Raw genomic sequence first — 21,178 nt, 5'->3', positions numbered from 1 at the left:
GGAAGTAGTACTCATGAGAAACCATAACTGGAATAAACTTAGGAGAGGATGAAGAAATAAGAAATATCAAAATAACATCTATCTTTTGACACAGCATCTGGTTAACTGATAGCATCATTTCATGACACACCAGAACCATAAAAGAAGAGCAGATATGGGGACAGGGCTGCGAATGGAGTCTCAGAGTTAAGACTGGACACAAATTAATTCCACTGGCTCTCTGAGTGTTTAATTTACACTTTATAACAGCATTGCCATACTCCCTGGCCTTTTTGATCCATATCTTCTTCTACTAGGAATACAGAATACAGAGTACCTGGAGCTAAGACACTACTTTTAATCAAAGGTCACTGGAAAACATAATGAAAGTTAAACTTTTTAAGGTAGAATTTTAATTTTAGACTTTCTGCTACAGATTGAAAAACAATATGTGCTTAATCTAAAATTGAAAGACTTGGAAGGGAAGAGTCAGCCAAGAACCTAGGTATAGCTGGATCTTCCAAAACAGGAGAGTCTACATTTTTCTATGATAGGTTTGTGTTGCTTTTATCCAAAAAGAGGCCTCTAGCCTCTTGTAAAACTATTGGTGGCTCATACCTATAATACTAGTTATTTGGGAAGTAGAAATCTCAAAAAGCATTGCTTAGAGACAATTTTAGCTAAAAAGCTCGAGACCTCTTCTTAACCAATAAGTGGACATAGGGCATGCACCTGTTATCTCAAGTTATACAGGAGACTGAAAACAGGAGGATCCCAGTTCCAGGCTTGCCTGGGCAGAAAATCTGTGATACTCCAACTCAACAGAAGAAGCTCCATGTGGTGACCCGTGTTTTTACCCTACCTAGAGTAAGAAGCACAAAGAGGAGTATGACTCTCCAGGTACAACATTTGTTGTTTGTTTTAATGGTAGTCATTCAGTCTGGCATGAGATGAACTCTCAATGTCATTTTGATTTGCCATTCCATTATGGCTGAAGTTGTTGCACATTTCTTCACTCATTTATTGGTCTTTTGTATATCTTCTACAGGAGAAGGAAAAGCCTCTCTCCTGTGTCTTCTGCCAAAAAGAAAAGGGTGCAACCAAGTTTCATACTATCTATGACCTCATGTAACGTGGCTTACAAAAGCACTGAAGGATGGTAGCAGCGGCAGTAATAATGGCCAGCATCCACTGAGTGTGTGCCATGTCTCGGGAGCCATAGCTACTATGCTCAATGTGTTGTTTCATTACTCTGGACCCCTTCATGCTAAGTGCCCTTGTGACCAACACTTTTAAGAACAGAGCATGTGGCAAGCCATTTGCCATTTACACACTGAGGTTCATAGGTGTCTGAGTCTAAGAGTGAACTTTTCTACCACTGTGCCACACTATACCAGGACCCAAACAGCACATGAAACTCTGTTTTTAAAAGCCAGAAGGAAAAACATCAACTGTGTATATTGCTTTCCAAATATTGTTTGGCAACTCCAGATAAGGGAAACTATTTTTTTATTACACAGTGCTCCTGAACACCCAGCTGGTTACTTGAAGGCATATATAACTGTCTTGAGCATTTTGTTTTGGTTTGGTTTTGCCAGTTCTGGCTTGAACTCTGGTCTTGGGAGCTGTCCCTGAGCTCCTTTTGCTCAAAGCTAGCATTCTACCACTTGACACACAGTTCTACCTCTGGCTTTTTCTGTTATTAATTGGAGCTAAGAGTTTCACAGACTTCCCTGCTCATGCTCACTTGAAACCACAATCCTCTCAGCCTCCGGAGTATCTGGCATTACAGGCATGAGCCACCAGCACCTGGTCTTTCTTGAGCTTTTAACCAACATTCCTTAGAAATTTTCAGGCACTTGAACTTTATAATGTTACCTGTCTACAGTGATTTCATCCTTGCCTTCATCCCAGGCTTCTCAAAAAGTTTTAAACTTGTGACAGTTCTTTTTATTTTACTCCTTCTTAAAAAGCTGTCCTTGAAATTCGTTTTCATCTGGACTTTATCATCACACCCTCACTTTTAAATTGCTTTGGATTAATCCTTTACAGACCTTTGTTGACAATAACACAGTGTTGATATACCAGGCTGTCATTGAAAAATTCCTTTGAGCTGGGCACTGGTGGCTCTTACCTTTAATCCTAGCTACTCAGGAGACTGAAATCTAAGGATTGTGGTTTAAAGCCAGTTTGGGCAGAAGAGTCTGTGAGATCAATTAATCACCAGAAAACTGGAAGTGAAGCTGTGGTACATGGTGGTAGAGCACTAGTCTTGAGCAAAAATGCTCAGGGACAGTGCCCAGGCACTGAATTCAAACCCCATAATTGACAAAAAAAAATTGCTTTGAGTTTTTAGAAACTAATATAGAAAAAGCAAGGATATATTTCAATTCAGGTTCAGTGGTGGACTAAAAGACATAAGAGATGCATAGTTGTGAAAAAGTCTACAAGGGTTACAGATAAAACAAAGAATACCAATCATTCTTTCCCATCTTTTAGCGACATGGATGTGATTCAGTCTACCTGCAGGACTCCATATCATATCATCCTCCCACTTCTAGAATCCTCATCTCCAAATGAACTATGCTTTGAGCAATGACCAAGAAAGAGGAGACTTTCCAATGCGGGAGGGAGGGAATGTGTCCAGTGTACAGCAAAGACATGATGGTAATCCTAAGGCAATGGGGGAGGAACAATGGATGATATAGGAAATTGGGCTATAGTTGTTAGGTTGGGATCCTATTTTGGGGCTTTTGTGTCACCAGAAGGAATTGGACAGGAGCTACAGGAACTCTGATCTTCTCCTGTGTTCAGGGGCTTCACATGCTTTCTTCTCCTTCAGTTATTACTTTGGTGCAGGAACAAGGCTTTCTGCACCTCATTCGCTCTTTTCACATCTGTAGTGCATTTCCACAGTTCAGTCCACTTAGCAGTCTCATACTATGGCTCTCTGTGTGTGATATTGGTCCATGCAAGCCGAAAGGTATGGCCAATTCAAAGGAAATCTACTTAAGTAGAACCTTTGAAGATGATCAAGTAATTGAAACTAGAAAAAAATTAAGACTCATTCAGGAGGAAAATAATATCTGTTAAAAAATGTTTCATTTCTGCCTGTGTATCCTCCCTCTGTGTCCTACAACAGTCCAATCAAGGCTCACGAACCACCTCAAGCAGAGCACAGTTACCACAATATGAAACTGTCCAAAACCACTCCAAAATTATCCAGTTCACTTTAGATTTACTTTAGGTATTGAAAATAGCCTAAGGAAGAGCAAATGAATAAGAAGCATGTGACACAAGACTGCAGTATTGTGTAGGTGTGCTTTTCAGATCTTTCTTTTTTTGGCGGGGGTTGGGGGGTGGGGAATGAACATTACTAGGTTTGACATCAAAGCCTCCTGCTTGCTCAACCTGTATTATACCACTCAAGCCATGCTTTCAGTTGGCTTTCTGATGCTTATATTTGTAGATGGATGTGGAAGATCCTTCTTCCTGAGCTGACTTTGAGCTGTGTGATCCACTGGATCTTAGACTCCTGAGTAGATAGGATTATAGGCATGAGCCACAAGCCCAATAAAACCTTTTAAAAATTGACTTATTTTATGTATGAACATCAGATTTCAAGTCATCTAATTTCCCAGATTATTTGGTTCTTTGATATGCTGCTGCTGTCACTATGAGTCTACTTCAAAAAAAAAATATTGCTCTATGTAATTTTCTACTTTCTACTTTGTTCTGATGTCTCAGGAAACAATTATTGGCCCACATGCTAGAGGACAATAGACATATAACAGACATTGTAGAAACTTCAGCAGACAAAGAAAATCCTTTGAACAGGCCTGGTGGACTTGGAGAAGTCACTGTTCTTCTAATTCTTAGTTTTTGCTCTATGGAGAATGCTAAATACTATTTGTAGCAAGCATTTGTTATTTAAATAGTTGAAACTGTGAGCAATAGTCAGGTGCCCACAGCTCACACCTGTAATCCTAACTGCTCAGGAGACTGAGATCTAAAGGACTGAAGCTTAAAGCCAGCAGAAAAGTCTTCCCAACTCCACATCCTAAATAACCAGCAAAATCTGGACTGGCAGTGTGGCTCAAGGAGAAGGAAAGGGAAGAGAAGAGAAGGAAGGGAAGGGAGGAAGAGGCAAGAAGTAAAGGGAAGGGAGGGAAGGGAGGAAAGGAAGGAAATAAGAAAGGAAGAAGGGCTGGGAATATGGCCTAGTGGTAAAGTGCTCATCTCGTATACATGAAGCCCTGGGTTTGATACTTCAGCACCACATATATAGAAAAAGCCGGAAGTGGCACTGTAGCTCAAGTGGCAGAGTGCTAGCCTTGAGCAAAAAGAAGCTAGGGACAGTGCTCAGGAGCCCCAGGACTGGCAAAAACAACAACAACAAAGCAAACAAGAAAGAAAGAAAATGAGGGCAGAAAGAAATAAAAAAAAAGGGAAGGAGAGAGGGAAAGCTGAAGGATGGAGAGGGAAGGGAGTAAGAGGAAAGGAGAGGGAAGAAGGAAGGAAAGAAGGAAGGGAGGGAAGGAGGGAGGGAGGAAGAGAGGGAGGGAGGGAGGGGATTGTGAATAGTAAAAACAAGGATGTGCCTGACCTGTCAACGCTCAAGCCCGGCTACATAAAGACCAAAAAATTGGTGAGGGCTGGGGATATGGCCTAGTGGCAAGAGTGCCTGCCTCGGATACACGAGGCCCTGGGTTCGATTCCCCAGCACCACATATACAGAAAACGGCCAGAAGTGGCGCTGTGGCTCCAGTGGCAGAGTGCTAGCCTTGAGCGGGAAGAAGCCAGGGACAGTGCTCAGGCCCTGAGTCCAAGGCCCAGGACTGGCCAAAAAAAAAAAAAAAATGGTGAAACAGTTGCCTAGCTTCATGCTGTCCAGAGGTCTACATGTCTATCACTATTTTAATAAAGTGATGGATTTAAATAAATGTATTTAAAGTATATTTCAAAATGCTGTGCTAAGAATCTGATGGCAATGAATCTTGGCTCATGGTAGTCTGCTTGGTCTTAGGAGCACAGCATTCCCATCGACATGGGCTACGCAGTGGCTCCCCACCACTCGGGTGTCTACCCTGTACACGTTCAGCTTTACGAGGCCTGGAAAAAGGTCTGGAACATTAAAATCACCAGCACAGAAGAATATCCACACCTGAAACCAGCCAGGTACCGGAGAGGCTTCATCCACAAAAACATCATGGTGAGTCTGCTCCCCGACACAGAGCCTACCACTAATTCTCCCAGGACAGGAAGGAGAAAAGAGCGAACACCGGGAAGAACAAGGGAAGGAGTAACATTGAGCAAGATGCTTTGTACTCACAAACTAATATGTTGAATTGATACCCCTTGGTGCATAAACTATGGGAGAAGCTCCACAATGTAGGACATTCATTTGTCCTATCTAAGGAAAAAAAGTTCTCTTTAAAATCACTTCTTCACAATTCTGCAAATGCAACTTACAAAATGGTAAATATTCCTGACACTAATACTGGTAAACAGAAAGTGTTGTGAAAATACTGGGGAAACATTACAATTTTTCAGATAATTTTAGAAGCCATTATTTCTTTTTTAAAAAAACTAAATAGTATGATATAGTATATAAAACTAATGCCAACTCTGCAGATTATTCATGCTGCCCTTTTGCTAGGCATGAGCCATGTTTTTCTTTTTACAAAGCAAGCTAAAAAATAAAAATTAAACTACACAGCAAGAAGCCACATGTGAAGACCTGCATAATCATTAACAGATAATAATAAGCAGCGATGATAGATAATGTTAATTAGGTGATTACTATCCATTGACTAATTCTCTCCAGAGCTGCTTTTTGGTTTTGGTTTTTTTCCTACCATGATGATAAACATATATTGCCAAAATATTACTGCCTAATAGTTTGTGAGACCTCCCAAAGAAAGTCATTAAACTTTAGGGTTTGTTTTTTTTTCTCCAAGTTCTAAAATCCAAGGAAGGCACTTGGGAAGTTAGGAATGGACTAATTTAGACTCACACACGAGGAAGAAACAACCCAAAAATCACTAGGTAATGAGCCACTTGTCACATTGAGTGAGACTGATACTTTTAAACAGATGTCTATCCTCAAGAACTAAGCATGTGACTTTTTTCAGACAATATCCTGCTGTCTGCAAAACTTAGGGTAGAATGACATTCAAGTTGTATCAATTCACATCTTGACTTGTCCCTTTAATTTAAAATGTTATAAATGCTAGTTGTGAATATAATGGCCACATTTTATCTGAATCTGCCCTTCCTCTGCCCTGAAAATAAATTTACCATGCCTTAAACTGCCAGGTTCTGGCCAGGGAGAGTTTAAAAGACCTGACTTGTCTCATAATTTAGAAGCCTCAGTGCTCTTCTGTCATTTTTAAATTATAGGTAGTCTTAGGATAGTGAAGTTAAATCTCTAAAATGATTTTACTCAATGATGTTTTGTTTGTTTCTTAGGGCCAGGAAACTTGCTAGGTTATATCTCTTGAGATGTGCTCATTTCTTCCTTTCTGAAAATAAATGTATTTTGAATATGGGAAAATTTATAGCTAATAAAGGCCCCTAACAGAGCCTGTTTTGATGTTACTGTCCCCCTGGTTCCACTTTTACATAGAAAAGTTTGATTTGTGGTCACCTGGGTGAGAAGTTCCCAGTGAGAAATGTTCAGTAGGCCTTTGATTATTCAATAAGAGAGAGAACAGAACTAGTAGCCATCTGAAGGAAGATACAAAGATACAAGCAAGCTACAAGAGACCACAGGAGCCAATATACTCTCTTAGTGAGATACTGTGGTGAAAATTGGGCCAGTACCTGAGGAGTGAACTTTAGGTCAGTCCATAGTTTGTTATATGAGGTGAGGCAAAATCCAATAATCAAACTCAAAAGACTTAACAGAAAACTCATTGATTCCACAATTCCTAATTCAGTTCTGTAGTTCAAGTGTTAACACTGTTGAGAGACCTCAGTTGTCCTTTCTCATCTTGATGAATTCTAGTAGTTTCCACACCCAGGACCTCAAATCAACCTGGTTTGCATCCTCCTTGGTATCTTCCTAACACGTGGTTTAGACACATCCAGCCCAAGAGGCCCACAACAGGACTGCTCTTCATGTCTGTGCCACTCTTCACCTTGACGCTCTGCCCCTTTCCACTTCAGCATCAAGTGCCATGTCTTACACATGCTAATATATATCCACTCAGTGCCAGTCTGAAGCCTAAAGTGATCTTACTCTACTCCAAATTCCTATATTCCTTTAGGCACCCCAAAACTAAACAAGTTTAAAGTACTTAAACCCTAAGCAGCCTTGCACTTTCAAATGGACAATGTTTATCTTCATCCTCCTCTAAGGAGCTAATGGGAAACAAGAGCTGTACTTAATCCTGGTTGTTAAACATGTGTGGAGAGACCCAACAATCCCTCAGCAAGATTACACACACTACCTACTTACTGTGACCATCACAACTGCCCGTTGGCAATACCTCCCCTTAACTCTGCTGGCAGCTACCTCTGCCCTCCCATGTTCTTTCCTGGTCAGAAACAATGTTGGCACTTTTGCCTGTTTGAAGTTATGGGGTTTGTCTTACAATATCAAAAGATTCCTATCTCTTGACCGAGGCCGTCATACCTACGTCCCCTCTGGGAGTTGCCAGCGACTATGAGGTTTCCATCAGCACCTCCTGGGTTCAAATCTGATGGTGTTACACTTCTAGAACCCGATCTGGTGGATAATCCACAGCCAAATACCTGATCCAGGTCTCTTGTTCCTGCTCTACCACAAAAGAGCTGTTCCAAGGAACATGTTGGGCCTCACCACGCCCAAGAATTTCCTTAATCTCGGGCGGGGGCCCAGGACTTCCGGTGACACTCGGGTTCCCGGAACCGCTGTGTTCCCTGAACTTCAGGTGGCGCTATGACTCCCGGAACTGCTGGGTTCTGTGGACTTCTGGTGATGCTATGGTTCCCGGAACCGCTGTGTTCACAGGACTTCCGGTCATGCGCAGACTGCCATTCATAGAGTTGCCAGTCTTCACCATGTCCCAATTCAAGTAACTTACAGAAAAGACAAATCTCAATTATTTTTCACTCCGCTCTCCATTTAGAATAGAATTAACTAGGCAAACAAGTCGCAGGGAGAACTCTATAGCTCTTGCCTAGTTTTCCAAGCAAGAAACCAAACTGAATCGAAAGGGTAGTCTACTTAGAGTCACACATTTTTATAATGCTGCACTAACCGAGCATTTAATCAGATCTGGGCGTTTTCTTGTCTCACTTTTGGATATCTCTTCTTACATTGATTTAATTCCTTCAAGTAAAAGAGTAAATATGATTAAAGTTACTATCAAAGTTATACACATGCATAGAAGTAGCGCAATAAAACCTCTTTGTACAATTAATATAGGCCAACAAAAATATTTTGCAAACATTCCTTCCCCTAGATGGGCATCAAGATTAGAAGAAGTATCTCATAAGTGGATGAAGGAATATTATATTAAGGTTTACATTCTGGGAAATGCCATTTCCAAGGATTGCCAGAAAATACATTCTCATTTAGCATGGCTTTTCTCTTATCCCTTTTTTCTTTTTAATTTTGTGTATAATATTATGACAGTGAACAATGCTTGCAAACATAAACATCACCAGAGCTAATACTTTTTTTATTCAAACTAAAGTTCCTTCAAGTGTTTCAAGATAAAAGTGAGCTATAGAGACACAGATACAAAATACAGAGATATAAACAAGGTATGAGTTTTACAAGTTTACCAAAGTAAATAAGAAATAAAGGCTTGATTTATTCAGCAACATATTGAGCTGAGAATTATGTTTCCTAAGAAAACTTTTCAAGAAAGAAATTAAAATTCAAACTAAAAACAACAAATCTTAGTATATTTGTAAAGGGATGCAAAATACTGGAAGTCTTGAGCAGCTTTTTCTGAACAAAATATGCTTTTAATCAAAACATTAGGGAGCTTGTTTAGGAACATAAGCAGAGCACCTGCCAAGGTATGATGTTGTACAACTTGCAAGTCTCCAAACTATATTCATTGATTTTATGCACTTTAAATGTATAAACATAGGTCATCCTGAGAGCCTCATGTGAGCTTTAATGAAAAAAATGTACCATCTCACATAGCTTTGTATTGTAATCTATAATTACACTTGGATTTTATCAGGAAATCTGTAAAACTTTGAAAATAAAATAATGTGTAGTAGAGGCAAATAATGGCCACCATTTATCAGTTTGCTTATGATACTTTCAAAAAGCTATTAATCAAATAGTTAACCCCTTGTTTTAGAACTGTCAGCTTCACCCATAGAATTTTGGTCACTCACAGAAACCTGTAGGAATCTTTTCAGACACTATGGTTGTGTTTCAGATTATTTGTTCTAATTAAAAATGTCATTTCTGAAGCAGCACATTAACAGTTGACATTATTTACACCAATGCATGTATACAATATGGCAGAAAGTGTTACCCTTAACATTTTGCTTACTGAAATTATTATGTAACACAAACAATTACACACACTATTTAGAATGTTTTGTTCCTTTTTATTTGTTAAGAAGCTATTACATGCTAGCCTTCAAAGTAAAAGTACTGACCTTTACCTTTGAAATAGAAAAGCAACTAAAATAATACAAAGTCTATTTTAGCTTTAAATATTTCTCTAACTTCCCTCATGGTTTCTTCCATACTTATATCATCCTCTCTTTCCCAGATTGTTCAGGGTGTTTTCAGGTCCTGGTTAGCGCTCAATAATATCATCTTTCATAAGAACAAAAGTGAAGTGCTTACTTCCACAGAGTAATTAAAAAGAGCTTTTTTCCTTACATGGGCATTTTGCCACTAGGTTCTTCCAAGACAGACCTGTGGGCTTTTCACTCACACCATTTTCTACAAAGAATACCCAGGAGGTCCGAGGGAGCTGGACAAGAGCATCCAAGGAGGTGAACTTTTCTTCACTGTGGTACTCAACCCAGTAAGTACTTGGAGTTATTCTTCAAATAAATAATGAAAAATTACAATGTGGATGGAAACCATTCTAACAACTGGGGGGAGGGGTCAAATCAAAACCTAACATGAAGTCTAAGCTCTAAAACTGACTTGAATAAAAACTGACTTGAAGCCAGGCACCTGTGGCTCATGCCCATAATTCTAGCTACTAAGGAGGCTGAGATATAAAGATCACAGCTCGAAGCCAGCCCAGATAGAAAAGTCCTTGAGACTCTTATCTCCAATAAATTACTCAGAAAAAGCCAGAAGTGGTGCTGTGGCTCAAGTGGTAGAGTGCTAACCTTGAGCATGAAGAGGCTCTGGGACAGTGAGTAGGCCTTGAGTTGAAGGCCCAGGACCAGGAAAAAAAAATACTGACTTGAATCACATCTACAGCAGAAGACCCATCAATTCTATTAGCAATGGTGACATGACTAACATGGCGGAGTAAGCAAAGTAAGACACCAGACCCTCCTTTGTGTTGAAAAAATGTGCTGAGTTTAGACATTCTTGCTATTGTGTAATAGATTTTTTAACTAGTAGTTCTCCATCAATACAAAGTACCAGTTTTGTTTTGTTTTGTTTCTTGCTTAAGCAACCATTGTACCTCTCTCTTTCTTCCTCCCCCTCACTCACTTTTTCTTCCTCCCTCCCCCTCTCTTTCCCTTTCTCACTCCCTTTCCCATAAAGACAAAGAATTAAATGAGAAAATAAGGTCACTATTCTACCTTCATGTTAAGTCTCGCCTTCCTAGGTTACAGAACAACCCTGTTTAATGGGCCACTGCTCTGCTTCCTTCATTTCTTAATACTTGGGTATCACCAACATGAGGAACCATTTGCACATTTGCTTGAGGCAAGTCTTATAAATAGTGTAGTGAAAGAAGAACTAATTGAAGTAAGCTGTATAAGGAAAAGCTTTTAGTGATTTTTCCCTTGTGAGGGAACATAAAAAGGGAAGCTAAAGTTTATTTATTAGATGTGTGGGTTTGCCCCTGGTATTAGCAATATGCAAGATGAAAAACTGTAATTACCTCTAAACATGAACAAAAAAATCCTATCAGCTAAAATTAGAAATAAACAGAAAAACATTTGCAAGACTCCTGTCTCAACCATCATTTTTAGCTCCTGCAAATCAAAATGCACATGTTTTTCACCATCTCATTCTAGTCCACACTGGCCCTATTTTTCAAGCATCTTACAAAAATGCCAGAGAAGTTAAGGATAACTCATCCTTGGGGAAAACCTGCCAGTGTCTTCAAAAGTCAGGATGGCTTGGAATAGTGCAGCATTGAGCCTTCTGGGGGTTTATCCCTCTAGTTTATCCCTCTTCCAGTCCCTAATGTATAAATTATTCCGAGTTAAACAGAACCATAACTGGATTCTCCTAGATTATCTGTCTTTTACAAATGGCAGTATCTTGTAAGTCACAGCCTACAGCCTTCTCTTGGCTTTTAAATAAAGCCACTAGCCCACAGGCCAAAGAAATTAAGCCAATGTGTGATTATGGACAGGAGACTCCACTAAAATATTCATGTTTACATTTCTACTAGTAACATTCATTTACAAGACTCTGACATTTTACATTTCCTCTCATGGTTGAGCCATGAACTATGAACAACTCTTCTGAGTTCCTTTAACTCTTGGTCGCTTTGGTGCCTATAAAGTTCCTTAAATATTGCTTTTAAATATGCTTATCATGGTTACCTCTACCATTTGCAAAACAGTATTACAAATTTCCTTTACTACCAGGAAAGAACCTTCCAGGTTTGTGAATTCTGCTTTTTTCCTAATTTAGGATTCCTAGTTTTAAGCTAGATGAGAACACCCTGTTTTAAAGTCTTATTGGCTTCCCAGCTTTTGTCAATTTAATTCTACCACTGGGAAAAGCTGTCACTGTCCATGTGAGTGTGAGAAACAGGCCATGGGGGGGTTCTTGTTGTTCAGGATGGCAGGGGATGGTGTGCTAGGATGTACCCAGGGTGGAAGCTATGCAAATCCCAGGCAGTGTGGGCTTTCCGTGAAACATGACACAGTTGATTAGTTCACCTGCCGCTGAGGCACCCATATAAATAATCAGAGCACGGGTTCAGAGAACTGAAAATGATCAAAATGGCAAGAAGGCCTCACTGACAGAGTACACCTAGCCTCAATATATAAATCCCTCCATATGCTGTAGAAAAGAGACTGGTAGGGGTGCGTTTTAGTGGCTCCAGTTCCACCTGTTTTAGGAAGACCTGGTCATCCTTTCTACAGCATCCTGAATGTGGTGAGTGGAATCCTCATTCAGACAGGATTGTCCCTCTGAGAACCATGTTTTCCCCTCCCAGATGTTCTGAATGACAATGTCATCTCCTTCCTCTAGCATTCTGCTTTCTAATCCCACATTTGGAGCCTCTGCTTCTGGGCAACAGGCACATTCCCAGTGCCCACACACCAGTGGCCAGCAGCGTATGTCTCACACCAAAGCTTTTTTTGTTACTAATCCAAAAATAATTGGGATTGCCAGAAGATCCATGTTCTTCCCACTCTTAGCTGATATTCAAGGAAAATAAATATTATTATACTCTATATATAAGTTCACAGAACCAGCAATTAGTACCTGTATGCCCACCTTTTATTAAATTTTGTCTCTATGTTCTGAATTTCACATAGCACTCTTTCTCCATCCCTTCAACACCCTTCTGCCTAAATCTCCAAATATAAACTGGAAGTTGTGTTTCCTTTATCAAAGAAGAAGCATAAATATGGTGTAAGTCGTGAGTACCTTAACAGGGAGTAAAAGCAGGGAGATAAAATGAAAACCACAAAATTCACACAAGATGGTAGGTTGCATGAATAGAAATTAATCCACATTAGATTCAAACAGCATAATTTGCCTGGTCATGTACACTATGTGCTTGTCTATAAGATTCATCTGAAAGAAAACAACTTTTTATTCCTTTATTTGCTTTTATTGGTGTATATTAATCATAGCAAGTATATATATATGTATTGTTTTATAAAATGGGTCTCCTATGAACTTTTCATACATTTATGCAATGTATTTCCGTGAGATTCTCCCTTACCCCTACAGTCTCTCCCACCCACCCACCCACCTCCCACTAGTTTGTCCCCAGGTAGTTGCTTATTTTATACCGTTTTTATTGAAATTGAGATCCTTTGAGATAAACTAAATAGCACATAAATGTATTTTTTTCTTTGTAAGTCTCACCTATTTTACTTAGCATACTGATTACCAGTTACATCTGTTTTCCTGCAAAGGACATAATTTTATTTGAAAACTGTCTAACCAATTTGTTTGTCCACATAGTAATTGCATTATTTATTCTTTGGGTGCTTAACATTTCAAGCTCTTTTTATATTCTAGATATTATTCTCTTGTCATATTGATAGCTGCCTAAGATTTTTCTACCATTCTGTAGGTGCTCTTCTTTGATGTTCAGACATTTTTTCATTTGATTCCATCCTAGTTGTCAATTCTTGCTATTATTTCTTGAACTACTACAGTCTTGTTAAGAAGACTTAACAAGCCGGTGCCTTGATCTTTCCTCTAGTACAATTTCCTTATTCCTAATGGAAAGAGTATATTTCTTCCTCTTCTTTCCACTAGTACTAGGAAACATTCTGATAATAGACAGCTTTTATTGAAAACAAATGATCAGAGCATCTTTACACACTAGGAAAGTAGCTCCTGAACATGCTATTAAAAAGCTACCTGAGAGGGACAAGGCAACAAACAGTACAAGAAATGTATCCAATGCCCAACATATGATACTGTAACCTCTCTGTACATCAGTTTGATAATAAAAATTTGAGAAAAAAAAAAGCTACCTGAGACACGGGATAAAACAATTTATATGAAATATTCAGAATCTCCAGAGGGGAAAGTGTATCTCATGTTTATCATATATTTTAGGTGATTGTTGTGATCAGGTAAATTTGAGACACACTTCAGGGTAACAACAAAAAAATTAAAAATGGGACCTACGTCAAAGGTGTTAGAATTGAAGATGACCCCCAAATGAGAAATACAATGAAAACTAATGAATTTTTTTCTAAGTCATTGGAGAACTCTAACATAAACTGTGGCTTATAACTCAACATAACTCCTAATCATGCTTTAAAACATGGCTTAGTGGCCACCTTTCTTCAGGAGCTGCTTCCTCCGGCCTCATGGCCCCCACCTGGTATTTTTATAATGTTTCCTGCAGACTCGTTCCAAGTGCTTCCTACCCCCACTGCACTCCAGTGTTATGCGGCTATTCCTGTCTGGTAGCAAAGTATGGCTCTGCTTATTATTCCCAAACCCTCCTGGTGCCTCGCCAGGCTGCCTTGTACACAATTTTTATGAAGAACGTAACATCTTTTGTCAAGGAAGAAAACCTAGATTTTCTAATAACCTGGTAGCAAAGTTAAATGAAGATCTGTGCACAGAGGTTCATCTCTACAATCCCAGCTTCTCAAAAGGAGGGTTGTGATTTGAACCCAACTGGGCAAAAAGTCCATGAGACCTTCATCTCAATAATCAAGCGGGCATGGTGGTTCATAATTATATTCTCAGATCTACGATGAATACCTATTACCCTCACAACCAGAAACCACACAGACTCTCTCTCTCTCTGTCTCTCTCTGTCTCTCTCTCTGCTACACTAAAACTCACAATAACAATGTAGCAGCAAAAGACAGAAATGAAATTATTTTGTGTTATCAGTGTATCAGAGACAAAATATTTACTCGGTTCAAATTACGTCTAACACTTGCCTCATGGGGTGGTTATTTGTGCATTTTTCTTCAGTTTGAGAGGGGAATCTTTCCTCTCTGAGAGATTTCCACACATTTCATCTTTGTGCTTCCCACTGTGCCTCCTCACATGTTTGCAAGGCAGTGAGAGGTCACTTCATGTTTCAGATGATCCACTGAAGCACAGAGAGTGAGGTTGTCGGCCTTGACTTGATTGATGGTATATCCAACTGCGGATAACAGCCAGTTTAATAAAACTGCCTCAGAGCAGATTCCCTGCTTGCAAGGAAAGGAAATTGGAGGTTCAGAAATTTTTGTAAATGGTCTCCAGTCTTTCATGGGTCTTCACAAGTGAGGGGGGTTAGCTTGGCACAGGACAATGAGCCCTTAGACTAGAAAGGTGATCTGGTCAGTCTCCTGAAATCAGGGGAGCAGCTGGTCTCCGCATGAGGTGCCTCAGGCTGCTCACAGACACCCTAGTATTTTTTCTGATGAAAGTTTTGTTCTTCCTAGCTCTTACTCAGTGCTGTACTGCTGCAATACGCCACTTTTACACTCTGGGTGTAACATACATTGGCTCCTAATTGGTCTATGTTACCTGGCTCTGGGGCATTTGTAAATGATTTGAAATGTAGGGCATTACCTAGGAAAAGGCTAGTGTTAAGTTAAACTCTGTGTGTGTGTGTGTGTGTGTGTGTGTGTGTGTGTGTGTGTGTGTAGAGAAAGGCTGTGATAAGTAGTTATATCTAATGGAAAATGTCTTCTGTACTTTTAAAGAACTATAAATAAGCAGCTGTGTTCTTTACTCTTCAAATGATAAATTGTACTGATGTTGCTTATAAACTGACAAGATGTTTAAACCTGTAAAATCAACATTATTGCTAGGCACCAGTGCAGCACCCCTATAATCCTGGCTACTCAGGAGGCTGGGATCTGAGGATTGCCATTCAAAGCCAGCCCAAGGAGGAAAGTTCCATCAGATTCTTATCTCTAATTAACCATAAAAAAGTCAGACACAGAACTGTGGCTCAAGTAGTAGTATACCAGCTTTGAGGGAAAGGCTAAAAAAGCTATATTAGCTAAAAGCTAAAGGAGAGCACCATGGCCCTGAGTTCAAGCACCAATACTGGCATACACTCAGACAACACCAAAACTGTTTCAGGCATTTTCTATCCTCCATATTGGCTCTGTTTTTCTACCAGTAATGTTCTTTACTATTAACTACAGTATTGCAATTAGATGCCATTGAATGATTACAAAACAGTAAGAAAGCAAGAGTCATTTTTTAATATCCACTCTTAAGAAAATGACTTAGACTGGCTATTATTAAGAACTATAACAAAGCAGATAAGTAATGGAGTCAATTAGACAACTTATTTCTCATTTGTGTTTAGTTGAATCATTTGCACCTGGATACTTACACTTTACCAAAGCCAAAAGAAAAAAGAAAAAAAAGAACATATGAAGGAATTGTTCTGATATGCACAGTAGAAGAGAAATGGAAGCATTTGTTCCAAGTCAGTCATGCCACATAAATTAATCCATACATGAGTCCTACAAATCACAATGAACGTTCCTATGACCTTCCTCTATGCTTTGCCCTGGTTCCAGTAGGACTCAGCATCTGGGGATGCAATCAGAGAGGTCACTGGAAATGGAAGTTGGTATTGTTTTGGTTACCTTTAATCATGTTGGAACCCAAAACAAGCTAATGGTCCCCATGTGCAGCCCATATATCAGAGGGAAGAATAAAGCTGGGCCAAACACCATGGTTTAAAATGAGCAACAATGTTGGTACTTTTGTGAAAAATGCCAAATAACCAATCTAGGATACCAAGAAGTTCCTCCAAGGGAGTTGGATTCTCAAATTGAGCTGGCAAAGGATACTACAATTCCTTGCTTAATCCTCTCATCACTTCCCATAAGCTTTCGTCATAAACAGAAAGTCCTTCAGTTGGAGGACAAAAAAAAAAAACAAGCAAATCAAGTCCGGCTGCTTTAAACTATTCACCTTTCCCTTCCTGAATAGAATTTATTACTTTTTTCTGTGTCTTCAAGTCAGAATACTTTTGTGAAACTCTGAGCTCATGTGTCACTCATCCACACACTTCCCCCAACACTCCAGTGTTTGATTCTGGGTGTCTCCTCTAGCAGTACCTGAGCTTAACCCCAATATATAACTTTCTCTACTTACTATAACCTATACCTTCATCTTCTAATAACTTGAGGGTTCCCTCATTTAAAAAAAAAGTCCCATTTTGTATACAAAAAACATAAAAATTTTGTCACATGGTAGGTTCTGAATGAGTGGTAACTCATTAACCCTCCATGCCAGCAGGTGCATAATATCTTTTGAACTTGAAGGACAATCTGGTTGTACTGAAGTACCCACTCCCAGGATTCATTTCTCCTCAAGAGGGCTTGCCTGACAGAACTTTTATTAATTCTCAACACAGCATCTCCAGAGGCCTTTGGGAAGACATTCAGTGTCACCAGTAATGACAGAAATGCAAAGCTAAATATACTGAAGCACCATTTCTTTTCTACTGGATGTCAAAAAATGGGAGAAAAAATTAAATTAGCAAGGCTATAGAAAATGAAGGTACTCATATATTCTAGTAGGAATGCAAAAGGACATTATCCTTTCAGTGAGAAGCTCAACAACCACTAAGAAGTCTCCATACACATTTGGCCTGTGGTGTGCCCACTCTACTTTCAGAACTCTACTTCAAGGATCTATTTTTTATACATCACTTGAATGCACAATTTAAAAGGTTTTTATGGCAGAATTATTTGTACTTGAAGTAGTAGTTATAACTTGAGTATCTACTTGTACGAGACTGGCTATTTCACACCAGAAATATGCACATAAAAACAGAATAAGGGTTAGCCTCAAATCATACATGTAGTAAGTAGTATATACTAGATTGTATAAAAGTACTGGGAAGGATCACCAAAAATAATGAAATTGTTATGTGTGAGAGTAATGAGTGGAGGGGGATAGGAAGGTAAAAGGGGGGAATATTATACTAAGTATAGCTTTGGTTTTAACTTATGCAATGCTTTGCTTGGTCAGAATAATAAACATAAAAAGAGTGTCAGTATATCAAATAGATGCAAATGTGAAAACTGAAGACAAATGCATAAGTAACCCAACTATTTTAGAAATTGCATCCATTTGATATGCTAAGGAAAATGATTACTAAGATATTTTCAAGACTGTATATATTTAGTAAATGTAAGACCAAGACCCAAAATAGAAATATTATACTTTGGTGTGTGTGTGTGTGTGTGTGTGTGTGTGTGTGTGTGTATGCCAGTCATGGGGCTTGAACTCAGGGCCTGACCACCATCCCTGAGGTTTTTACCACTTGACCCCAAGCTCCACTTCTGGCTTTTTGGTGGTTAACTGGAGATAAGAGTCCCATGGGCTTTCCTGAAAGGGCTTCCATCAAATCACAATCCTCAGATCTCAGCCTCCTGAGTAGTAAGGATTATAGCCATGAACCTCTGGCATCTGGCTGAAATAAAGGAGGAGCACTAGAGACAAAGAACATTGTCCACAAGGGTATAGCTATTGGGCCTTATGATGCTCTGCTATGACTTGCCTAAACCTGTACTAATTATTCCCAATAAGGGAGACCATAGAGTCCATGTTTCTTTGGGACTGGCTCACTTCACTTATTATAATTTTTTCCAAGTCCTTCCATTTCCTTACAAATGGGACAATGTCATTCTTTCTGATAGAGGCATAAAATTCCATTGTGTATATGTACCACATTTTCCTGATCCTCGTCTACTGAGGGGCATCTGGGTTGGTTCCAGATTCTCGCTATGACAAATTGTGCTGCGATGAACATTGTTGTGCTGGTGGCATTACTGTGATTTTGTTTGTGGTCTTTTGGATAGATACCCAAAAGTGGGGCTGCTGGGTCATAGGGGAGTTCTATATTTAGCCTTCTGAGGAATCTCCATACTGCTTGCCAGAGTGGCTGAACCAGTTTACATTCCCACCAACAATGAAGTAGGGTTCCCTTTGGCCACATCCCCTCCAACAATTGTTATTGTTAGTTTTCTTGATATATGACATTCTTACTGGGGTGAGATGGAATCTCAATGTTGTTTTGATTTGCATTTCTTTTATGGCCAGTGATGTAGAGCATTTTTTCATATGTCTCTTGGCCATTCTCATTTCCTCCTCAGAGAAGTCTCTTTGTAAGTCTTTAGCCCACTTGATGAGGGGACTATTGGTTCTTTGCAGTTTTGTTTTGGAAGAAGGTAATTTTTTTAGTTCTGCATATATTTTAGAGATGAGGCCTTTGTCTTTTGAATGTCCGGTAAAGATCTTCTCCCAGTCTGTGGGCTTTCTGTTTATCTTGCGAGCTACGTCCTTTGCCGTGCAGAAGCTCTGCAGTTTGATGCAGTCCCATTTGTCCAACCTTTCTTTGATTTGTAGCCTTTCTGGGTCTTTGTTAAGGAAGTTCTGTCCTGCGCCAAGGAGCCCAAGTGTTTCTCCTACTCCTTCCTTTAGTGTTTTCAGAGTTTCTGTTTTGATTTCGAGGTCTTTAATCCATTTGGAATTGATTTTGGACACATAAGATGATGCTAAGTGAAATGAACTCCATGTTATGGAGACAATTGTTATATCACAGTTGTAACTACTTTCAACGTCCCATGTGTATCTGTAGCTTCTATTGATGATGTTCTTGTATCACCTTCCTGTGGTTGTACCTACACTATCTCTGTAATCTTATCTGAGTATATTGGAAATCGTGTATACTGGTATTGGAAGTAGGAAATTGAAAGGGAATACCAAATTTGACAGACACAGGGTAAAAAAAGACAAACAACTACAACAGCAATACTTGCAAAACTGTTTGGTGTAAGTGAACTGAACACCTCCGGGGGCGGGGGGGAGGGAAAGGGGAAGGAGGGGGGGTATGAGGGACAAGGTAACAAACAGTACAAGAAATGTATCCAATGCCTAACGTATGAAACTGTAACCTCTCTGTACATCAGTTTGATAATAAAAATTTGAAAAAAAGAACAGTGTCCAATGTATAACAGTTATTAATCTATATGTATAAAATATGAGAACCTCTAGGTACATGAAGTACTGAAGAAATGACTAAGAAGATAGAAACACAGTAGATCATGATAAACTATTTTCAACAGTAGAACATTCAGGATGAAGATCAATAAAGAAACAGAAAATGAGAACAATGCTATATGGCAAATTGTCTTAAAAGACAGACTATTCCATTCAGCTACAGCAGAATATGCTTTTCTCAGATGGCAATCAGCATAAAGAACATGTCAATGCACAAAAAAAATTTCCTTCAATGTTAAAAATCATACCAAGTATCAGTTCCAACCACAGACAAACTAGAAGTCAAGAACAGAAGGGAAAGTGAAAAATCTACAAATAAGTACAGATAAAAAAACATTTCTAACACTCTGGAGATCAAAGAAGAAAGAAAAAGAAAAATTAGAAAATATCTTGAGGTAAATGAAAATAGAAACATGCCAAAATTTATGCAGTTTGGCAAAAGCAATTCTATAAAGTTTATATCAATAAAAAAACTCAAATTACTCTACCTCAAGGAATGTTAAGAAACTAGAAAAAAAGAACAAATGAGCTCAAAATTAGCAAAAAGGAAATAATTACTGTTAGAGCAAACATCAACAAAACAGAGGACAAAAGCACAATTAAAATTAAAAGCTAGGTGTTGTTTTGTATTTTTGTTTTTGTTTTTTAGTACCAATTCTGGACTCAGGGCCTGAGCACTGCTCCTGAGCCTTTTTGCTCAACGTTAGCACTCTGTCTCTTGAGCCACACCCCAATGGAGATTAAATATACAAAAAATGAATTAATGTGATACCCTATATTTTCAAAACCCATCACCCCTTCATGACACAAAGACTTTGGAATAGGAGGAAATCTCAACATAGCAAATAAAGACTATACAGGAACAATATTAGTAGTAATATCTCAGCTATCTCTAACTCCATTATGTCCCTCTATTAAATAGGTGGATTGCAATAGAGAATAAGAAACCAAGCCAGCCAGGCTTTCAAAGGAAAAAGAACAAAAGACTCTACCTGTGCCAGGCAGTGCACTATTTGCTGGTCCCCCTGACCTTATTTAATGACCCTATTTAATTATGAAACTGTTTTATATGTATGTTATCTTATTTAACATTGACAGCAATTCCATGAGGTTTTAAGTTTGGTTGGTTTGAGGAAGATTTTTTTGTTTAGTTGGTTGGGTTTTGTTTGTTTGCTTTGTGGGTTTTCTGGCTTGAACTTGGGGCTGGGTTTGGCCCATGAATGTTTTTGTTCAGGCTAGTGTTCTACACTTGAGCCACAGATCCACTTGCAGATTTTTCTGGTAGATTACTAGAGATAAGAGTCGTGTGGACTTTCCATTGCCCTCAGATCTCAGCTTCTT

General features: G+C 39.1%; 1 protein-coding gene across 2 annotated transcripts in view; it reads left to right on the top strand.

Annotated features, from left to right (window-relative positions):
- Positions 1-21,178, top strand: part of LOC125341474 (bifunctional heparan sulfate N-deacetylase/N-sulfotransferase 3) — a 139,572-nt gene that overhangs the window by 71,014 nt on the left and 47,380 nt on the right. For both annotated transcript variants that reach the window (XM_048333535.1, XM_048333536.1), the window contains exons 5-6: positions 5,006-5,191; positions 9,843-9,971. In XM_048333535.1, the coding sequence (XP_048189492.1) occupies positions 5,006-5,191; positions 9,843-9,971 (315 nt within the window). The remainder of the gene's footprint in view (positions 1-5,005; positions 5,192-9,842; positions 9,972-21,178) is intronic.

This window comes from Perognathus longimembris, chromosome 24 (assembly GCF_023159225.1).
Source record: "Perognathus longimembris pacificus isolate PPM17 chromosome 24, ASM2315922v1, whole genome shotgun sequence".
NCBI lineage: Eukaryota > Metazoa > Chordata > Mammalia > Rodentia > Heteromyidae > Perognathus > Perognathus longimembris.
Note: the sequence above shows the minus strand (reverse complement) of the source record. Positions and strands in the feature narration are given on the sequence as shown.